The sequence below is a fragment of the Sapajus apella genome, unplaced genomic scaffold (genome assembly GCF_009761245.1).
Source record: "Sapajus apella isolate SASKATOON/1434 unplaced genomic scaffold, GSC_monkey_1.0 scaffold71, whole genome shotgun sequence".
NCBI lineage: Eukaryota > Metazoa > Chordata > Mammalia > Primates > Cebidae > Sapajus > Sapajus apella.
Window position 1 is genome coordinate 9,983,008 of NW_022437011.1, and position 18,788 is coordinate 10,001,795.

General features: G+C 45.9%; 1 protein-coding gene across 6 annotated transcripts in view; it reads left to right on the forward strand.

Annotated features, from left to right (window-relative positions):
* Positions 1 to 10,328: 10,328 nt before the first annotated feature.
* The window catches only part of CYSTM1 (cysteine rich transmembrane module containing 1), a 66,300-nt gene continuing 57,840 nt past the window's right edge, over positions 10,329 to 18,788 (forward strand). For 4 of the 6 annotated variants that reach the window (XM_032250406.1, XM_032250408.1, XM_032250407.1 and 1 more), the window contains exon 1: positions 10,656 to 11,527. In XM_032250406.1, coding sequence (XP_032106297.1) covers positions 11,284 to 11,527 — 244 coding nt within the window. In that variant the 5' untranslated portion in view covers positions 10,656 to 11,283. Of the gene's footprint in view, positions 10,548 to 10,655; positions 11,528 to 18,788 lie in introns of those variants that run through there. The other 2 variants (XM_032250410.1, XM_032250412.1) reach the window with 1 other exon arrangement.

Consider the following 18,788-nt stretch of genomic DNA (forward strand, 5'->3'; position numbering starts at 1 on the left):
AAAGGGCACTACAGGAACAAAGGCCCCATGAGGAAAGAGCTTGGTGAGCTTGGGAACAGTCAGCAGGCAGCAGTGACTGAGTGAAGTGGGCAGGGCAGAGAACGGTGGGGACAGGGTGGAGAGGTGTATGGGAGCCAGATCATGCCGAGCCTTATCAGCCCTGATAAAGTTTTAGAATTTGATATGAATAAAATGCAAATCCCTTGTAGTTTTGTGGGGCAGAAACATATAAGCAAATAAAGGCAATTCAGGATCATGGGTGATATGTTTGGGGAGTGTACAGGGAAAGAGGAGAAGTGTGCAGTTTTACCTAGGGACACCTGAGAAGGCTTCCCAGAGGAAGTAACATTTCAGCTGAGACTGGAAGAGTAGCAGAGGGGAAGGGTCATTCTGCTGGAGGGTACCGTGCCTACAGAAGCACACAGACATGCAGCCTCATGGAACATTCAGCGACCTCAGCATAATATAAGCCTAGTTGGAGTTTTCCCAACTAGGAGAGGGAGTGGCAGGAGATCTGAGGCTGAAGAGAGAGGCTTTGAATGCTTTGTCAGACATGATCCTGCAGGGCATGGGAAACCCCTGCAGAATTTAAAGTCAGGAAGTAAGGAAGTGTCAGGGCAGGCTGACACTTCAGATCAAGACCTCCAGACTGGCAGGAAGAAAGCAAGGCCACTGGTTCTGGTGTGAGATAATGGGGGACTGGGCCTGGGACTAAGCAGGGATGGGCGGGGCAGGGAGAAGAGCCAAACTGCTAAACGGTGACTGGGGCTGTCCTGGTTGAAGCAAAGCTCTCCAGAGCTTGAGGCCCCAGAGGGCCATAAATGCTAGCTTTCATGTGCATCTGCTCCCTTGGCAGGCTTGTCATACCTGAAGACTCCTAGGCCCTGGCTCCCAGGGTTTCAGAAGCAGTGGGTCTAGGATGAAGCCCAGGAATCTGCATACACAAAAAGTGACACTCTCTCTACTCTGATGCAGGTGCACTCCACAATTTCCAGGCTGCCAGTGTGGCTGGGTAAGGGGCAGGACAAGCACACTCATCTGGACTGTGTCTGAAGCAGCTCAGAGAATCAGACAAAGGTGGCATCTAAAATAAGGACCCGGATGCGATGGGAGCAAAGGTAATATGTGTCTCCACTGCTGCAGCTGAAGAACTGCGGTAGAGTGGCCCTGGTCATCATGCAGAAAAATGATTCCTGATCACCAGTCCAAGGAACCACAGAAAGAAGAGATGGGGCCACAACTGGAACATAGATCTGAGATCTGCCTTTTAATTTGTACCTTCTCCTAGGGTGAAGACAGGGAGGCAGGAAGGGGATTACTGGGGGCTGCAGTAAACTAAAGAACAAGCTCTGTGCAAAGGAAGCCTCTCTTACTATGCAGCATCTCACCTAATTAACCCTCACAACAGCTCTATGTGGTTGGTCCTATTATTATTCCCATTTTATAGATGGGGAAACTGAGACTCAAAAATGTTGATTAAGTAGTGCTGGGTCCCAAGATGAGGACAAAGGGGAACCATGGCTGGAACACAGGCCTCTGGACACTCCAAATCATAGCATTGCCCTGTGATTCTGCCATGTTTTGACCCAGCACAAAAGCTCTCGCTAGAAGCCAAGTGGATGCTGCCACCATTTGAACTTCCCAGTCTGCAGAACTGCGAGCTCTACCTCTTTATAAATTACCTATCTCAAGTATTCTGTTACAAGAACACCAAATGGACTAAGGTAAGTATTTATCCCAAGGAAATAAAAATGTATGTCTGCTTCCCCTTCAGTAGGAAAAGTCACTTCATCTCTTAACCTTAAATGATCTTCCAAGCAAGAGAGGGGAGAGGGGGAGTATAAGGTTTTTTCTGTCCCATCTTTTTCAGAAGGTATCTAAGTCCTTCCTGTGTATGTCTTCTAAAGACACGGTACCAGGACCTAGAAAGGCTGATATTTAGAGCCTCATGGTTCAAACTGAGTTGTAGGGTCCTAGCCAGGAGTACTTGCCTGGATCTTCTAAGAATCTCACAACAGTGCCACATGCCTCAGCTTTACCCAAGCAACAGAAGGAGGTGGTGGAGGTGGTGGCAGCAGCAGCAGCAGCAGCAGTGGCAGCAAATCTGTCCCCAGTGCACTACAGTACTGTTTTGCTATGATGAAATACACATGGCATATGGCTACAAAGTTACTATCTTGAGAGTGGATAGAAATGGGATTTTTCATGTGCCAGATTTCACTTCCCTTTCTGAAACAATTCTTGTAGTAAACAGAGGTTTTCTGATCTTGCTAAGATCAAGAGGATGGGAATTCCTTTATGCTTTTAAAGTAAGACTATTGTCTTGTAGCGTTTCAGTCTGTTGATGGTGCAAATGTTTTTTAACATTGATGCTATTCTGCGTTCCTCCCGCTTTCCTTCCAAAGGCCATGACAGGAAGAGGAGCTGCCAACACCAGATGACTAACTCCTTTCCAGTTACAGACCACCCCGGTGATGAGACCTCCATACGTTGTCTGATGGCCACAGTTCCTTGGCAAATGGGTGGGGAAGAGGAAAGGTTTGTTGAGTGTTGGAGGCCATAGGGTGGAGGAGGCCAGGAAAGACCAGAAAGCACACAGGACGTGACTTTCAGGAGGAGAATTATTTTGAACCATTTCTTGTGTGCTGACAGCATAATGATCATTATCAGGGTCTCAGATTTGTAACATGAAGCCTGCCCTGAAGTTAAATTTTCCTTTTCAGAGAAGCGCGGCCTGTCAGCCCACCATCGGATGGTTCCACACTGACCTCCTCCATGGCTTGGGGGTTGGAGTGCCCCAGCTGCTGCCGCCCTGGTAGCTTTCATTAAAGGCCTTTGCTTTTTTGGTAAATAAGGGCCCCATTTTTCTATCTTAGTCTTTGAAAATTAACCTGAGAAACACTTTGTGTAAGTATCATAGATGTATATGCAGTTTTCTACCCATGATGTATATTTAGTTTCTGGTTTGTTTGTTTTTGTTTGTTTTTTGAGATAGAGTTCCCAGGCTGGAGTGCAGAGGCACAATCTTGGTTCATTACAACCTCTGCCTCGCAGGTTCAAGTGATTCTTCTGCCTCAGCCTCCCGAGTAGCTAGCATTACAGGCGTGCATCACCACGCCCAGCTAATTTTTGTATTTTCAGTAAAGACGGGGTTTCACCATGTTGGGCAGGCTGGTCTTCAACTCCTGACCTCAAATGATCCACTGCCTTGGCCTCCTAAAGTGCTGGGATTACAGGCAAGCCCCACTGCACTCAGCCAGCTAGTTTCAAGATGGCTATCTGGAATTCTACCTCCCTAGGCACCCTCCTGGTCACAGCATGAGCTCTAACAGACAGGCAGATCTGTGGCCTGAGTTATGTTTTGGTTTGGCTTTCACAGTATTTTGAAATTGGTTTTGATGTCAATATCCTGTTTGCTGGCTTTTCTTGAAAAATCAGAAAACATGACCACATTGAGCTACATTCCTGAGTGTCAAGTGGCTGGATCTGAATGAGTTGTTGCTCCCTTTGCACAGAGCTTGTCATCTGATATACCACAGTCCCTACCACTCCCCAACATCCACACCCCAAGAGAAAGTATGAGCTAAAAGGCAGATATAGATATAGGTGTTCCAGTCTTGACCCTACCACTCATTTCCTGTGGCTCCTTGAACAGGTGTCTACATCTCTCTAAAGGCTGTTGTTAGTCCTTAGAAGAAGAGAATAATGAGATGATGTATGCAGAGCACTGGCAGAAAGCCTAGCATAGAGGAATCTGAAGATTCACCATGCATGCTTCCTGGTGTATAGTACTAGTCCTTGTCAATGACACAGAGACTTGAAGACTGTATATAAATGGACACACCTACTAGAATGTAAGCTTCATATAAACAAAGACTTTTTAAAAAATCTGTTTTGCTTATTTCTATGTCCCCAAGGCCTAGTACAGTCCCTGGCACATGGTAGGCTGTAGGCCTTCAGTAAATGTGTTGAATGAATATGTGGATTTAATATTTCCCTGACTTCTTATTCTTCTTAGATCATGTGCAAGTCATCGGTCCATTTAAAAAATATATATGCAAATAGACTTATAAGCTGATTATTTTTAATTTATATGTGTTGAATTTCTTTTCTTTCTTTCTTTCTTTTTCTTTTTGAGACGAAGTTTAGCTCTTGTTGCCCAGGCTGGAGTGCAATGGCACAACTTCAGCTCACTGCAACCTCTGCCTCCCCTGTTCAATCGATTCTCCTGCCTCAGCCTCCCGAGTATCTGGTACTACAGGCATGCACCACCATGCCCAGCTAATTTTGTATTTTTAGTAGAGATAGGGTTTCAGAATGTTGGTCAGGCTGGTCTCAAACTCCTGACCTCAAGTGATCCACCCATTTCAGCCTCCCAAGTACTGGGATTACAGGTGCGAGCCACTGCACCTGGACGAATTTCTTATTAGTGAAAAGATTAAAAAGCAGGAAGATGCTTCAGAGTTGACAGAAATTCGTTGCCATAGTAATTTGAGTCACAGCCCAGGAGAAAAATGTATTCTTCTTCTAGGTCAATTTTCTAAGATCACTATCAGAAGGCCAGGCTACAAGTCAAAATTTAAAACGCATGCATTTATGTGATACCTCTTGAGAATTCAAGGTGCTGTACAAACACATTTAAAGCATTAAGTGCTCCTGAAACCCTTTCATCAGAAGTAATACTCCCAAAAAGGAGAGTGCAATTAGGTAAAACCAATGGCAGTTTCTATGTGATGATGTCAACACGGCTCAACCTCTGAGTGCCAGAGTTTGTTTCTCATTAGATACAACTTTTCTGGAAATACAAGAGAAGGTAAGTTGATTTCCAAGTGAATTCAAGCCTATTGGAGTAGTGTATTACAGAACCTTTCAATAGGAGGAGATTTCAAGATGCTTTTGGTTTCAGTATTGGTGGCCTGTAGGAGTCAGTTGTGTTTTTTGCTTGCTCAGCATCCATTCCTCCTACTTCTGGTAACTAAACTTCAATTTTCCTTGGGAAGCCATTCCTTCCACACTTTCAACTGTGGGATTTGGGAGAGGCTGAGTTCACCCCCAGCTCTAGAAGAGAACATGGAACCAGCCAATGGGTCACATCCCCTGGCCATGGCCACACATTCAAGAGAAAAGCAAGTTACCCAACTAAGCTCCTGACCAGTCTGTAACTACCAGGCTCATGCCTGTAATCCCAGCACTTTGGGAGGCTGAGGCGGGTGGATCACTTGAGGTCAGAAATTCAAGACTAGCCTGGCTAACATGGTGAAATTCTGTCTCTACTAAAAATACAAAAAAATTAGCCAGGTGTGGTGGCACACACCTGTAATCCCAGCTACTCTGGAGGCTGAGGCAGGAGAATTGTTTGAACTGGGGAGGCAGAGGTTGCATTGAGCCAAGATCATGCCACTGCATTCTAGCATCTGTGACAGAGCGAGACTCTGTCTCAAATAAATAAATAAAATAAAAACTAAGCTCCATTCTAGAGCTTTTCTTAGTATTATTAGGAAAGAGAAATCCTTTTGGCTGCTGAGACTTTTCACTGTGAGAATGAAATTCTGACACCCTCAGAGGTAGCATCTGAGAATGAAGCCATGCAAAGAAAAAAGCTGAGAAAGAGAGAAAGAGGGGAGAATCCTGATGACAATGTTTGAGTGCCTAGATCCAGCTATACCTCAAGATGAGATTCATCTGGATTTTTGGCTTCATGAGCCAATACACTATCCCTCTTTCTTTAAGCTGATTTGAATAGTGTTTCAGAACTTAAAATGGAGAAATTCCTGACTAGCAAACTGGAATTTGAAAACATAGATCAGAAAAAGAAGAGGCAAAAGGGCTGTGTTCATGCCTGTAATCCCAGCACTTTGAGAGGCTGAGGTGGGTGGATTATTTGAGCCCAGGAGTTCAAGACCAGCCTGGGCAACATGGTGACACTTGTCTCTACAAAAACAAAACAAAAACACACCAGCTACATGGGGGAGGAGAAATTGAAATAAACCAGAGGCCAAGTCTTAGTGAACTTCTCCAGTGCTTTAAAACTCTCTATACTTGGCTGAGGGAGAATTCTGATAGTATTGGCCATTGAGCCTGTGAGCTCCAAAATTATATTGTTCAATTGGTGCAGTAGATTTTCATTCAATAGGATCACTGAGGGCCTGTGGATGCCAGGCTCCCACTTTCAGACATGTACCAGCAAGTGGACAGGCTGTCTCATTTTCAGGAGGGGCTCCTTCTAGTCCCTGAGCAGCCCTTCTTCACACTTTGGGGCTGTACCGTTGCCTTCCGACCCAGCCTGAAAACCAAGTGATTCTTCCCAAACACTGCATTCCATTCTTATTTCCCACTTCAAGAAACTTCAGTGGTTCCCTAAGATTTCATATTGAATCTATTCCCATCTGCTCAGTCCTTAATAAAACTAATAATAATAATAAAAAAAGCTAACAGTTTAAGGTACTTACAATGTGCCAGGCACCATGCTTACATTTCATAGGTTTCTTAGTTCATCTTCAAAATGACACTATAAAGCAGATATCAATTTATTCCTATATTTTTTGGACAAGGAAACTAATGCACAGAGAGATTAAGTAACTCACTCAAAGTCACATGGTCAATATGTTGTGATAGAGTCCAAATGCTCCCTCTGGATCCAGACTCCATGCTCCTCCTAGAAGATTCTACTGTCTCAAAAGCTCTTCCACTTTCTGCTCCACCTCTACCTTATTTTCCACAACTCCCCAATTTTCACAATTCAGTCAGGCTGGTCTTACGGCTATGTCCACCATTCTCTAATTTCAGTGTCTTTGCTTTTTTGTTTAATCATGCATTCATTCATTCAACAAAGCATCCATCAGGCTAATCTTACACTATGCTGATAATTTATTATCTTTGCTCATTCATTCATTCATTCATTCATCCAGCTGCTAAATATTTACTGAGCCCCTGCCCCAGGTGCTCAGATCACTGCCCTGACCCAGAATGGTCTCTTCACCTACCACCTCTCCAAATCCTGCCTATCTTTTTGCTTTTTTTTTTTTTTTTTTTTCTGAGATGGAGTCTCACTCTCTATCCCTGCCCTCCTCAGATCTGCCAAACACCTCAGGCTGGAGTGAAGTGGTGCAATCTTGGCTCACTGCAACCTCCGCCTCCTGGGTTCAAGCAGTTCTCTTGCCTCAGCCTCCTGAGCAGCTGGAATTACAGGTATGCACAATGCCCAGCTAATTTTTGTATTTTTAGTAAAGATGAGTTTTTGCCATGTTGGCCAGGCTGGTCTTGAACACCTGACCTCAAGTGATGCACCTGCCTTGACCTTCCAAAGTGCTGGGATTAAAGGTATGAGCCACTGCGCCCGGCCAATCCTGCCTATCTTTCAAGGCTCTGCTCCAGTCCCTTCCTTTCATGCATCCTACCTTAGCCAATGCAGCTGGCATGGCCCCTCTTTTCATGAATGCTGAGGGCATGGAAGGACATGATATAGTTTACCATTCAATTTCACAGCAGCCTGGCAAGGTCTCACATTGTCTCATCTTTCTATCAGATTTCAGATGCCTGACCAAGCCAGGGTGCATGCTCCTTCTGTATCCATCAGTGTTAAGTGTACATTAGGCATTCAAGAAACATTCTTTCATCCAATTGTTCAGAGAACAAATGTGGTCCAATAAAAATACAATGGTTTAAAAAATGGCCGTTTAAAAAATATTATGAATCTGGGTTCTGTTTCTTTGCCCTGGAATTCACCTAAAGTTTATGATAGTTTTGTGAGGTAGGTATTATCCGTATTTTACGATAAGGCGGAGGCCCAAAGAAGGTGAGTAATGTGGCCAAGTTCACAAAATGGATAAATCTCAGAACACAGGCTCCCAACCACTGCACCATGCTGCCTCCACAATCCTTGGATGGTTCTTTCGGATGAACACATATTGAAAATTGATTGCAACTTCTGTGACTAGTGGACTTTCACTGCAAATATGCTTGGTCAGGGCCTTGTACCCTGACATTTTTATTTTATTTCCAGGAATGGAAACCCGCACTGCTATTGTGAAGACACTTGATGAAACTCCAGCAACTTCTACATCTGCCTTAGGGCTTAGTCCTGGGACCCGAGGTCAAAATCCTAGAAAAGAGCCATGTGAGATGCATTCCCTGGCCACATCTGTGTTCTTGGATGCTGCCCGCAACACTCCTTAAATTTTTACCCACATGATAACACTTTGCTCAGCATGGATGTGGGGGTGGGGGTGAGGAATGTTCTATTTTTCCTTCAATGGTTATGCTGTGACCCTACCAACTCAGTAAAAGGGGAGTGGTCAGGGACCTTACTGAGAATGTGTCCTAGTATCTTTTCTCCCTCAGCACAGCCTCCATATGTCCCAGCTGCCGTGAGAAGCTTCCTCCCTTCTAAGGGAATTACCCTTGCCTTCCACTCCATCCTCACCTTGCCCTGCCCAGATTAGAGGCACGGAGGCATGTTCTATAGGCCTGAAAACCCATCCAGCCAAGAAACCTGACTGTCTTGATGAGTCCTATCAAGGTGTAGTTGTGGACGTGCCTCTTTCTGCTCTTCCCTCTGCACTAGTGCTCTGCAAAGGGTGGCTCTTGCCCTCAGACAGTCCAAAGATAGTATGGGATGTGCATGGATCACCTTCACTCTGCAGAGGCGAACAAACAATGCTGCTCTTCTCCAACAGCCTCTGAAGGACACCACCTACTGCCTGGCTCTGAGATGTTTGCTGCCCAAGAGTCTCCCACCTGCTTCTTCCTCCCCCTCAGTTCCTTTTGTAGCCTCTCAGCCTCCCTTCTCTTAATGCTCTTAACACCCTTTCCTGGTTCTCTATTTACCCTGCCCTCCCTTTCAGCAACCCCTTCCCAAACCACTGCCTACTTCTTCTTTCTTTCCAATCCCTCCTCCCTTCCCAGCACTTTCCCCCTCCATTGAATCCCTCAAGCCTCATTCTGGCCTAACTCCTCCCCTCACCCTCTATCCCTGCCCTCCTCAGATCTGCCAAACACCTTAGGCCTGGCTGCCTCTGTCCTGTTCCCACCAACCTCCAGACCATGCTTCTTTGCTCCTTAGGACCTGGGCTCACATTTTCAATCTCTTCTCTCCTGTTAGTACAGCTCTATCTAGAGCCATGATTCTTCTGTACCTTTCACAGTGGTCTTTCCCATTTATATGAGTTTCATTTTTTTCTAAGTATAAAAATTTAAAAGTGCCACTTAAATACTATGATTAAGTCATAATAAACAGTACAAGTTGTACTTGAATGTGAGAGGTACCACTCATACACATTTGATTTTCGAGGACCACATCTCAATCAATCTGCCCATGGCCCATTGCCTGACACTAAAAGATGCTCACAAGAAATTGATTATCAACTAACTTCTTGGTCTAAGATCCTATACTCTGAGAGGGAAGGTGGCAATACATATGAAACCTTCTTAACAGTGCAGGGATGAGGAGAGTAAAACTGAAATGAAACTCAGCAAGTAGTAAAGGTATGAAATAGGCAGTGACTCTCACACTGAGACCTCCAGGTGATGTTAATTTCAAAGTGGATGGTCCATCTGGGAAGACTAGAGGGTCACAAAGGTGTAAGCATATCATTATATTAGCATGGTGCAAAAGTAATTGCTGTTTTTGCCTTTTTAAAAAAATTGCAAAAACCACAATTACTTTTGCACCAACCTAATAGCAAGCAAAGGGGAGGAATCTGGAGAGAAAATCAATTTGTAATATGAAAAATAAAAATGTGTTAGCAACTAGGACTTGCAAGCTTGTTCTAGGCCTTGCTCTGGGAGCTTTTCGGTGACTTCTCTTCCTGTTGGAATAGAAGGAAACCTTCAGGACAGAAGGTTCTGTCCCCCTTCCCCCTCCTGATGTGAATGAAGTCTCATTACACTCTAAAGTACTGGCGGGACTACTTGTTGCAAGGTTTATGGGGAAAAGTTGCCACAGAGCAATCCAGTTATCAGCCTCAGCCTCAGTCCTCTCAGGTACAGCTCGGGAAGTAAGCCTCAAACCTAGTTGGGTCTGGATCAACAAGATACGAGGAGGCAGCAGCCCACAGCTAACCCCTCTTGACACGTACTGGGCAGGGTCCCGTATGGACGCTGGTCCTGCCTCCCAGGCACCTGCACTAGCGGCGTGGGGGCATCGCGTGGAGTCTTGGAGAACCGATGCAACCTAAGGGGACGCCTGTGGGAGTCCCAAGTATCCATCGCAGCTGGGAGGCCCGCGTTGGGAAGCCAGACGCCGCACCTCGCGTCCCAGCAGCGCAGACTGCCGCACAGAGCTTCCGGCGGCGCTTGGAGGCGGAGCGGCTGGGGGCGGGGCTCGTGCTGTGACGCCCGCCTTGCCTCGCCTCGCCCTGCCCCGCCCCGCGCGCGTTGCCAGGGTGATCAGGTGACTCCCAGTTCGCTGCGCTTGGGGCGGCCGTGACGTCAGGCGCGCGGCAGCTCCTCAATCGCTCCGAGACAGGTGCAGGGAGTCTACTGCCGGCTGGTCCGGGTTCCTCAGGCCCAGACCCGACCGTTATCCAGTTGGTTCGTGGAGAGGAGAGGTGAGACGCGGCGTACCTGATCCGGCCCAGCTGGGGACCAGTAGGGGGAACAGGCGCGGAAAGGGTGCGTCTCGGGATGTGTGCGCCCCGGAGCTCCCCGGAGAGCGCCCGGAGAACTGGCGGTCACCCGGGCGGGCCAGGCTCAGGCAGGGGCTCGCGCAGCCCCTCAGGAGGGGCAGGGAGGCACGGAAACGGCTGCCGCTGGCTGGACTCCTTCCGGCACCCCGCGGCTACTCTGGGGCTCCCGGTCGCTGCGCCGCGCGTCCGGGCGGTGGACTCACAGGGGCTCCGCGTCGCTGCGGTTCTCTCCTCACGAGGAGTCGGCGGGCTCTGAGCCGGGCCCGCCACACCCTGTCCCGGGGGACGTCCGCGGGAGGCTTCTGGATTTCCTCGCCTTGGGCTGCGATTTCTGAGGCGCTGCTCTGCGTGTTCCGAGCTGGGCCACCCGGAGGCAGAGGGCTGGTCGCAAGCCCCGCGGGTGGGAGTGGGGCGGGGGTGACTGGAAGTAACTAGGGAACGCGAAGCCGGCGCTAGGCGGCCGGGGTGTTCAGAGAAGGCGTTGTTTGCCGGGGAAAGGAATCCTGGCTGCTATTGAGAGCCGTGGATTGGGATCTGAGCCGACCTGTTGGAGGAGGTGAAAGCTGAGCGGGGTCCTGACGGGTGGAGACTAATCTCCTGGTAGCGGCGGGGATTGCAGGGGGAGAGAAGGAGGGGACGCCCCCTGGGGAAGGGGACCATGAGGAAAAACGATTTGGGGACTGACTGGACCATGTGCTGGGCTGTTTTGGGGAAAAAAGTTTGGATAATTAGGTTAGGGAGGGTTAGGAAAGAACTCTTGAGTGCCCAGCTGAGAGGCACTGTGTGTTGTGGTGAGCCATTGAAACGTTGGCTAGATTGGGGTAGGAGGAACGCTGAGGAAGTTGGTGTGACATTCCGGCAAAGAGGTGAGGAGGAAGTTGGTGTGACATTCCGGCAAAGAGGTGAGGACACTCTTCTCTGATGGGATTCCTCGAACCCTGCTTATGAAATACTTGTAACCGACAAGGGTAGGGGCTCAGGCAGCCGGGTGCCTTCTCCAGCCATTGTTGGCAGATTTTAAAAAATTTAATTAACAAAAATTATATATATTTATAGATTTATAAAATATGATACATGTAAACTTTGTGGAGTAATTATGTTAGCAGATTTTTAAAAAATTCCTTCTTATGAAAGGACTCACCCAAGAGCAGCTCATTTTCGAGTATCTCATTTGATTGGATTGAATAACTTGTTGAAAGCTATGCCTCCCTCAGTATTCAGGAAGGTTATAAGTCCACAACACTTTGCCCTTCCGAGGTTTCAGAGTGTCTTACAAACACCTCTTATCTCTAGGGTGAAATCCAAACCTCAAATGACTGGTAGGAGATTTAATAGGGGGAAGTTATTAAAGGAGAATCAGCATCCAGAACATCCATATGGGGCACTGGTTGAGCTGAAAAGAGTTCCATACTCTTTGTTAATTGTAGATCAAAGATTTCTAGTCCTTTCCTACCAGCTTCTTTGAGTTTCTCAGTGTAAGGCTGCATAAGTGTTAGTTGGCCATTTTGTCTTAATTTCCTGAACAACAGGAAAAAGGTATTTTGGTTATATGAAGAGGAATGCTTTGGTGATTTATGATTTTTCCTAGCCCTGAAGTTTATTGATGCTGTGACCAAAAAATACACAGCTGTCTATTTGTTTTTGAAACAGAATCTCTCTGTCACCCAGGGTGGATTGCAGTGCAGAGATCTCGGCTCACTGCAACAACCTTCGTCTCCTGGGTTCAAGAGCTGGCTATTTTATATTGAAACTTACCAACGTCTGTTTTCTGGGAGGTGGTGAAATTTATTTTGTATTACTTTGACTCCAGAAAACAGAAATGGACCTCCAGGGATCCCGTACAGTAAAAGGCAGGTTTGGGAATTGCAAAGGAAGGTGGCTACAGCTGGTTTGTGCATAAATATAGAAACCAGTGCAGCACTCAAAGGAGGGCAAATCCAGGGTGAGACCTAGAGAAACGGGATTTCCAGTCAGATCAGTGAAGTCATTCTCTGTAAAAGATGCCCCGAAGTGTGCAAAAGACCAGAGTGGTTTTCACCCCGTGTGCCTGTTGAGTGGTAGAGATTATGATAGTGATTTTTAAGGGGCTTTGCAGGAGACTGTTAATATTAAGAATTGCTGGAATCAGATATCTTGGCCACATTAAAAAATCTGAAAAGTAACTATTTTCTAAATTTCTTTGATAGTATTTGAAACGGCCAACTAATTATACTTCCCTTGGAAAGAACAGTCCACCCCCTCCTTTCCCAAACAAAATATGTGCTGTCAGGGCAGTTAAGTAGGCCAAAAGTTTTTGGAAATTTTCCGCTTTCATTCACCCCTGCCACCCCCACAAATTTTCCCATTGGTAGAGAGCTTCAGACTTTACTGTCAGGAAGAAAAATGTTAGTGTGTTTCCCTAAATATAAGCTATAATAAACAACAGGGCTGGCCTTTAACAGAAATGCTCTTCCTTAAGGGGAACTGGGTTGAGCTGAAAGGCAGGGCTGGGGTATGGGCAGGAGTATTTTGAGCTCACCTTTTGTCACCTAAGGCCTTGAGCAGGGCACTCCTTTCTTGGCACAGAAACATTATTTGACCTTGAATGCAGGTCAGTACCTCCTCACAGAGGTACTGAGAATTAATGACAGGCTTATATGAATTTTGAGTTCCTCCAAAGCAGAATTTTAATTTTTGGATGAATGTTATATTTTGTGATAACATTTTTTAAAAAGAGGTAGAAATTCTAAATTTTTGGAAAAGCCTTTTTCAAGACCTTCCTTTTTTTTATTTTCTTTTTTCTTTCTTTTTCAGAAACAGGGCTTGCTATGTTGCCCAGGTTAGTCTCTTAACTCCTGGGCTCAAGTGATCCACCTACCTCAACCCCTTGAGTAGCTGGACTACAGGCGACCAGACTTGGCTATTTAAGGCCTTTTTGCTGGTTTGGGGTTTATGTTTTTGAGACAGGGTCTGACTCTGTTGCCTGGGTTGGAGTGCAGTGGTGTGATATCAGCTCACTGCAACCTCTGCCTCCTAGGCTCCTGCCATCCTCCTATCTCAGCCTCCCAAGTAGCTGGGACTACAGGCATGCACTACCATACCTAGCTAATATTTTGTGTTTTTCGTAGAGATGGAGTTTCACCATGTCGCCCAGGTTCTTCTCAAACTCCTGGGCTCAAGTGATTGCCTGCCTCAGCCTCCCAAAATGCTGGGATTACAGGCATGAGACACCACACCTGGCCTTTTTGCTGTTATATTCTGGGGCTTTATGGGCTGGGTTACTAATCAGCCTATAATCAAGATCTGAGGCCTGGTGCAGTAATCCCAGAACTCTGGCAGGCTGAGGCAAGAGGATCGCTTGAGCCCAGTTCAAGATCAGCCTGAGCAACATAGGGAGACCCCATTGCTACAAAAAATTTTTAAAAATTAGCTGGGCATATAGTATGTGCCTGTAATCCTAGCACTTTGGAGGCAGAGGTGGGAGGATCGCTGGAACCCAGGAGTTTGAGGTTGCAATGAGCTATGATCACACCACCACACTCCAGCCTGGAAGACAGTGAGACCTTGTCTCTTAAAAAAAAAAATGGCTGGGTATGGTGGCTCACACCTGTAATCTCAGCACTTTGGGAGACCGAAGTGGATGGATTGCTTGAGGCTAGGAATTCGAGACCAGCCTGGCCAACATGGTGAAACCCTGTCTCTACTAAAATTACAGAAACTAGCTGGGCGTGGTGGTACATGCCTATAATCCCAGCTAAATCAGGAGGCTGAGGCACAAGAATTGCTTGAACCCACGAGGTGGAGGTTGCAATAAACCAAGATTGTGCCACTGCACTCCAGCCTGGGAGATGGAATGAGACTCTGTCTCAAATAATAATAATAATAAATAAGAATAAAAAAGATATGGAGGCCTGAGGCTAAATTCCTGTTTGTATTTAATATGTAAATAGTAAAGCTCAGATTGTTCACTCTCTTTTTTCTTTTTCTTTTTTCTTTTTTTTTTTTTTTTTTTGAGAGAAAGTCTTGCTCTGTCTCCCAGGCTGGAGAGCAATGGCACAATCTTGGCTCACTGCAACCTCCACCTCCCAGGTTTAAGCAATTCTCCTGCCTCAGTCTCCCGAGTAACTGGGACTACAGGTGTGCACCACCATACCTGGCTAATTTTTTGTATTTTTAGTAGAGATGGGGTTTCACCATGTTGGCCAGGCTGATCTTGAACTCCTGACCTCAGGTGATCCACCCATCTGAGCCCCCCAAAGTGTTGGGATTACAGACGTGAGCCACCTCACCTGGCCTCACTCTCTTTTTTATTTTATTCTCTGTTAACCTGGTCTTGGCTTTTTTTAGAGTGCCTGGAGTAAACCAGTAACACAGAAGGCTGTGAGACTGACGGCCTTTGACCCAGCATCATTTTAACAGCAAGAGTATTATCAGAAAGTGTCACAGCCCTCAAAGGAGTTAGTTATTAAGCTGGTCAGAGACAAAAGGGAGTAATATTGTTCACTAAATTGGATGAGGAGTGAAATAGTCATTTTTTAAAATTTCCCTAAGCTGTGTCAGACCACCAGTCCTGTCACTCAATCTAGTAGGGATTCAGGTGCTTGCCGATGTGCCCAGGGACACTGCATACTGAACTGCAACATCCACCTTTTAGACTTTTGACATTTGGTAGCCAGGTCCAGCTGTCTCTCATGAGGGAAATTCTGACAGAAAAGGCTTTCTGTTTTCTGTAGGCTCAGCTGAGTGCCATGTTTCAGGCTTCCAAGCTTCTCACACTTGGCCAAGGCTACTAATTGGCTTGGCTATAAAATGGGAGTCAGCAATTAAACAGCAGCAATATAGAGTAAGGAAATTGAACATGAGCTGACCCTCCCACTTTACAACCAGAAAGGTTCACACCACTTTGGGCACTACACAAAGGAATCTTCAAAAGGAAGTGAGCTTGGAATGATTCCTTTATAGCTTTTAGGGGATGTGTGTGGAATTTTATTACTGATTTAGGCCTTCAAGCCAGATCTTGGACACTGGGTGGGGCCTCCCATCTAAAGCAAAGGAGACAAATGGTTAGCATCCAGTCTCTGTGGGCACAAGCTTGTGGTATGACTTTGCCAAAAACAACAGATGATTTATATTTTTCTGAACTCTTTTCATTAAATGGTTTAAGGGAGAAAATTGATGATCGTGGTAGGAGGAGAGTTTGATCTACCTGAATTTTCTCGTTAAAGAGTAAATCCCTTATTCAGAGATGCCTATCACTAGTTTCTTGATTATTTGTGCTAAGGAATCATTAGCCAGTCTCAAGAGAATTGGCTCAGAAAATACATCATAACTGAAAACTATCTAGGCATGCTCCTTATTCAGAGAAAAGTAGAAATGGTAAACAGTTGAACTACAAAGATGTTTGGAGAGAGGAAGACCTGGGAAATGGTGGTAGACTTCTGCCACTTCACACATATAATGCTGCACGCCATACTTTACCGGTCAGCTTTCAGTTTCAGAACCTTGGGCAGAATCAGTTGGGAAAAAAGTGTGTGAAGAGGGGGACATCTGTAAGAATGTGCCTATTCCATGAGTCCTTATTGTTAAGTCGAATACTTAGTGCTTTCCTGCTGCCACTAGCTTCCTGGACACTCCAGATTCTGCCTTTCCACCTTTTCCCCACTAACAGCCTTCCCTCTCCAACACCACTCTCTCTAGAGCTGGTCTAATCTTTGATAGAAGTTTCTGCACTCTTCTGGCTCTGCTAACTTTGTTGAACTATTTTTGGTGGCCTTTAATAGTCTGGTGGTGGCTATGTGAGAAACTCTAGTGATGGCTAGTTGTATTTATTTACTGATTATTATTTTGCTTTAGAGACATTTTGCCAGCCTTGAGTGCATGGCACAATTATGGTTCAGTGCAGCCTCAAACTCTTGGGTTCAAATGATCTTCCCACCTCAGCTTCTAGAGTAGCTAGGACTACAGGCACATGCCACTGTGCCTGGTTAATTTTTTATTTATATTTCGTAGAAGTAGGGGGTGTCACTATGTTGCCCAGGCTGGTCTTAAACTCCTGAGCTCAAGCAATCCTGCTGCATGAGCCACTGTACCTGCATGACCCACAGTGGCCACTGCCACTGCGACATAGCAAGACCCCTGTCTGTATTTTTTGCTATGTTGACTACATCTTGCTATGTTGAGTAGGCTGTTCTCGAAATCCTAGTTTCAAGGGATCCTTCTGCCTCAACTTCCCAAAGTGCTAGGATCACAGGCCTGTGACACCACTTTCGGCCAGGTAGTTGTATTTAACAGGAGGGTCTTGAAAGTGGAAACCCTAGTGCTTTTCACACTTCGTGTTCCCCTGCATGATTTTTGTCTTATCTTTATGTCACCTGTACTGTTATTTAACAGTTTTCTTAAAGTTGACCCATTTTTTAAAACCCTAAAATTTCTTTAAAAGGGAAATGATATCATGGCCTTAAACCGATAACTACTGTATCACCTGTCACAAATAGAAGGTATAAACTATTAAAATAAAGTTGTTTATCCATGTTACTCAGGTGCCACATATCCCACTTGGGGCAATATGGCCTTTACCCAAAGACGCGACTCACTAATAGTGAGTTTTTCAGGCAGCAGTAGATAGGTGGTAGGATGGTTTAGAGTAGGCAGGCCCTCAGAGGGCCCCTGCAATCCTATCTTTCTCCTAAAACTTGTGTGGCTCTATGATACCAGGAAGGCCACAGAATGAGGAATCCAGGAGCTAACAAGAAGTAAATGTAATGTGAAACCACTGATGTTTTCATCTGAAGTTTGCCAAAAAGAGGCCTGATTGGTGGTGAGGCTGTATACTATATTAAATTCTAGGCCCTCCGTCAGGGGTGTGGCTTCATTGATGCTGTATTACATTGTTCTTTCTGTGCCATTGTGCTCTTAGAAAACTCAGATGCTCCTGGGAAACTCAGATCTTTCTTGGGGCGTGGGAGAGATGCTTTTTTTTTTTTTTTTTTTTTTGAGATGGAGTCTTGCTCTGTCGCCCAGGCTAGAGTGCAGTGGTGCAACCTTGGCTCACTGCAACCTCCACCTCCCAGGTTCAAGCAATTCTCCTGCCTCAGCCTCCCAAGTAGCTGGGACTACAGGCACATGCCACCATGCTCAGCTAATTTTTGTACTTTTAGTAGAGACAGGTTTTCACCATGTTGGCCAGGATGGTCTTGATCTCCTGACCTTGTGATCCACCTGCCTTGGCTGCGCAAAGTTCTGGGATAACAGGCATGAGCCTCCGTGCCTGGCCAGGATGCTATTTTTTTTTTTTTTTAACTCATCAATACCCCAAACTACTTTGAGCTCCTTTCACATATAGAGAGCTGTTTGTGGATATTGCTAATGATAGAAACTGAAGCTATTATCTAGCATTTTTCCCCCAATCTTCATTGTCCATAAAGTGTATTTCTTTAAGAATCCTATGAAAACAGAAGAAAGGGGGAGGGTGAACTGCCCTGGGCTGTATGGTCTCTTAGGTGCAGCACATGATAGGCATGAGTGGTACTTTCTGGTTTGATGTGAAATTCACTGTTGTCCATTAAGAGCCACCCCACAGAGCTGACTGAGCTGCTGCTCCCTCAGAGGGTCAGGAGAGCGCGCTTTCATGACGGAGCAAAGCCAGGCTGGCTAGGTATTCATCAGGAACCAGGAGCGCTTAGTTAAATTGCCAGGGCATTAAGCTGTAGGGGCCTTTTTCTAAACCATCAAGATTTCAACTTTCCCACAAAGCCTAATCTAATGCACTGGGAGGAGGCGGGCAGAGCCTGTCTTTCAGGGGCTGGGCTGGCGGGGGACCTGGCCTGGGAAGTGGCCTTATCAGGCTTGTTGGGAGGGATGGACCTGTCCCTTTCTAGTGTGTCCTCTCAACTTGGCAGGGGGCAGAGTTCTTCCCTTTTCTATCTATGCCCTAACCTCTCCTTTCAATTCCCCAACTCACTTTCTGTGTTAATAGCTTTCTTCCCTTTTCCTTTTCCTTCTGTTCAATGCTGCCCTTTCTTTTGTGCCTCTCTCTTGCTGGGCCCCATTTTCTCTCCATTCTCACTTTGAGGATTGACTATTTGAAGTTCCAGTTATAATGCTGTCCTGTATGTCCCGGTGACTAAATGCAATTCAGAGGTCCCTACCCTTTTTTTCTGAGGAGAAGCCAACCTTTATTTCTCC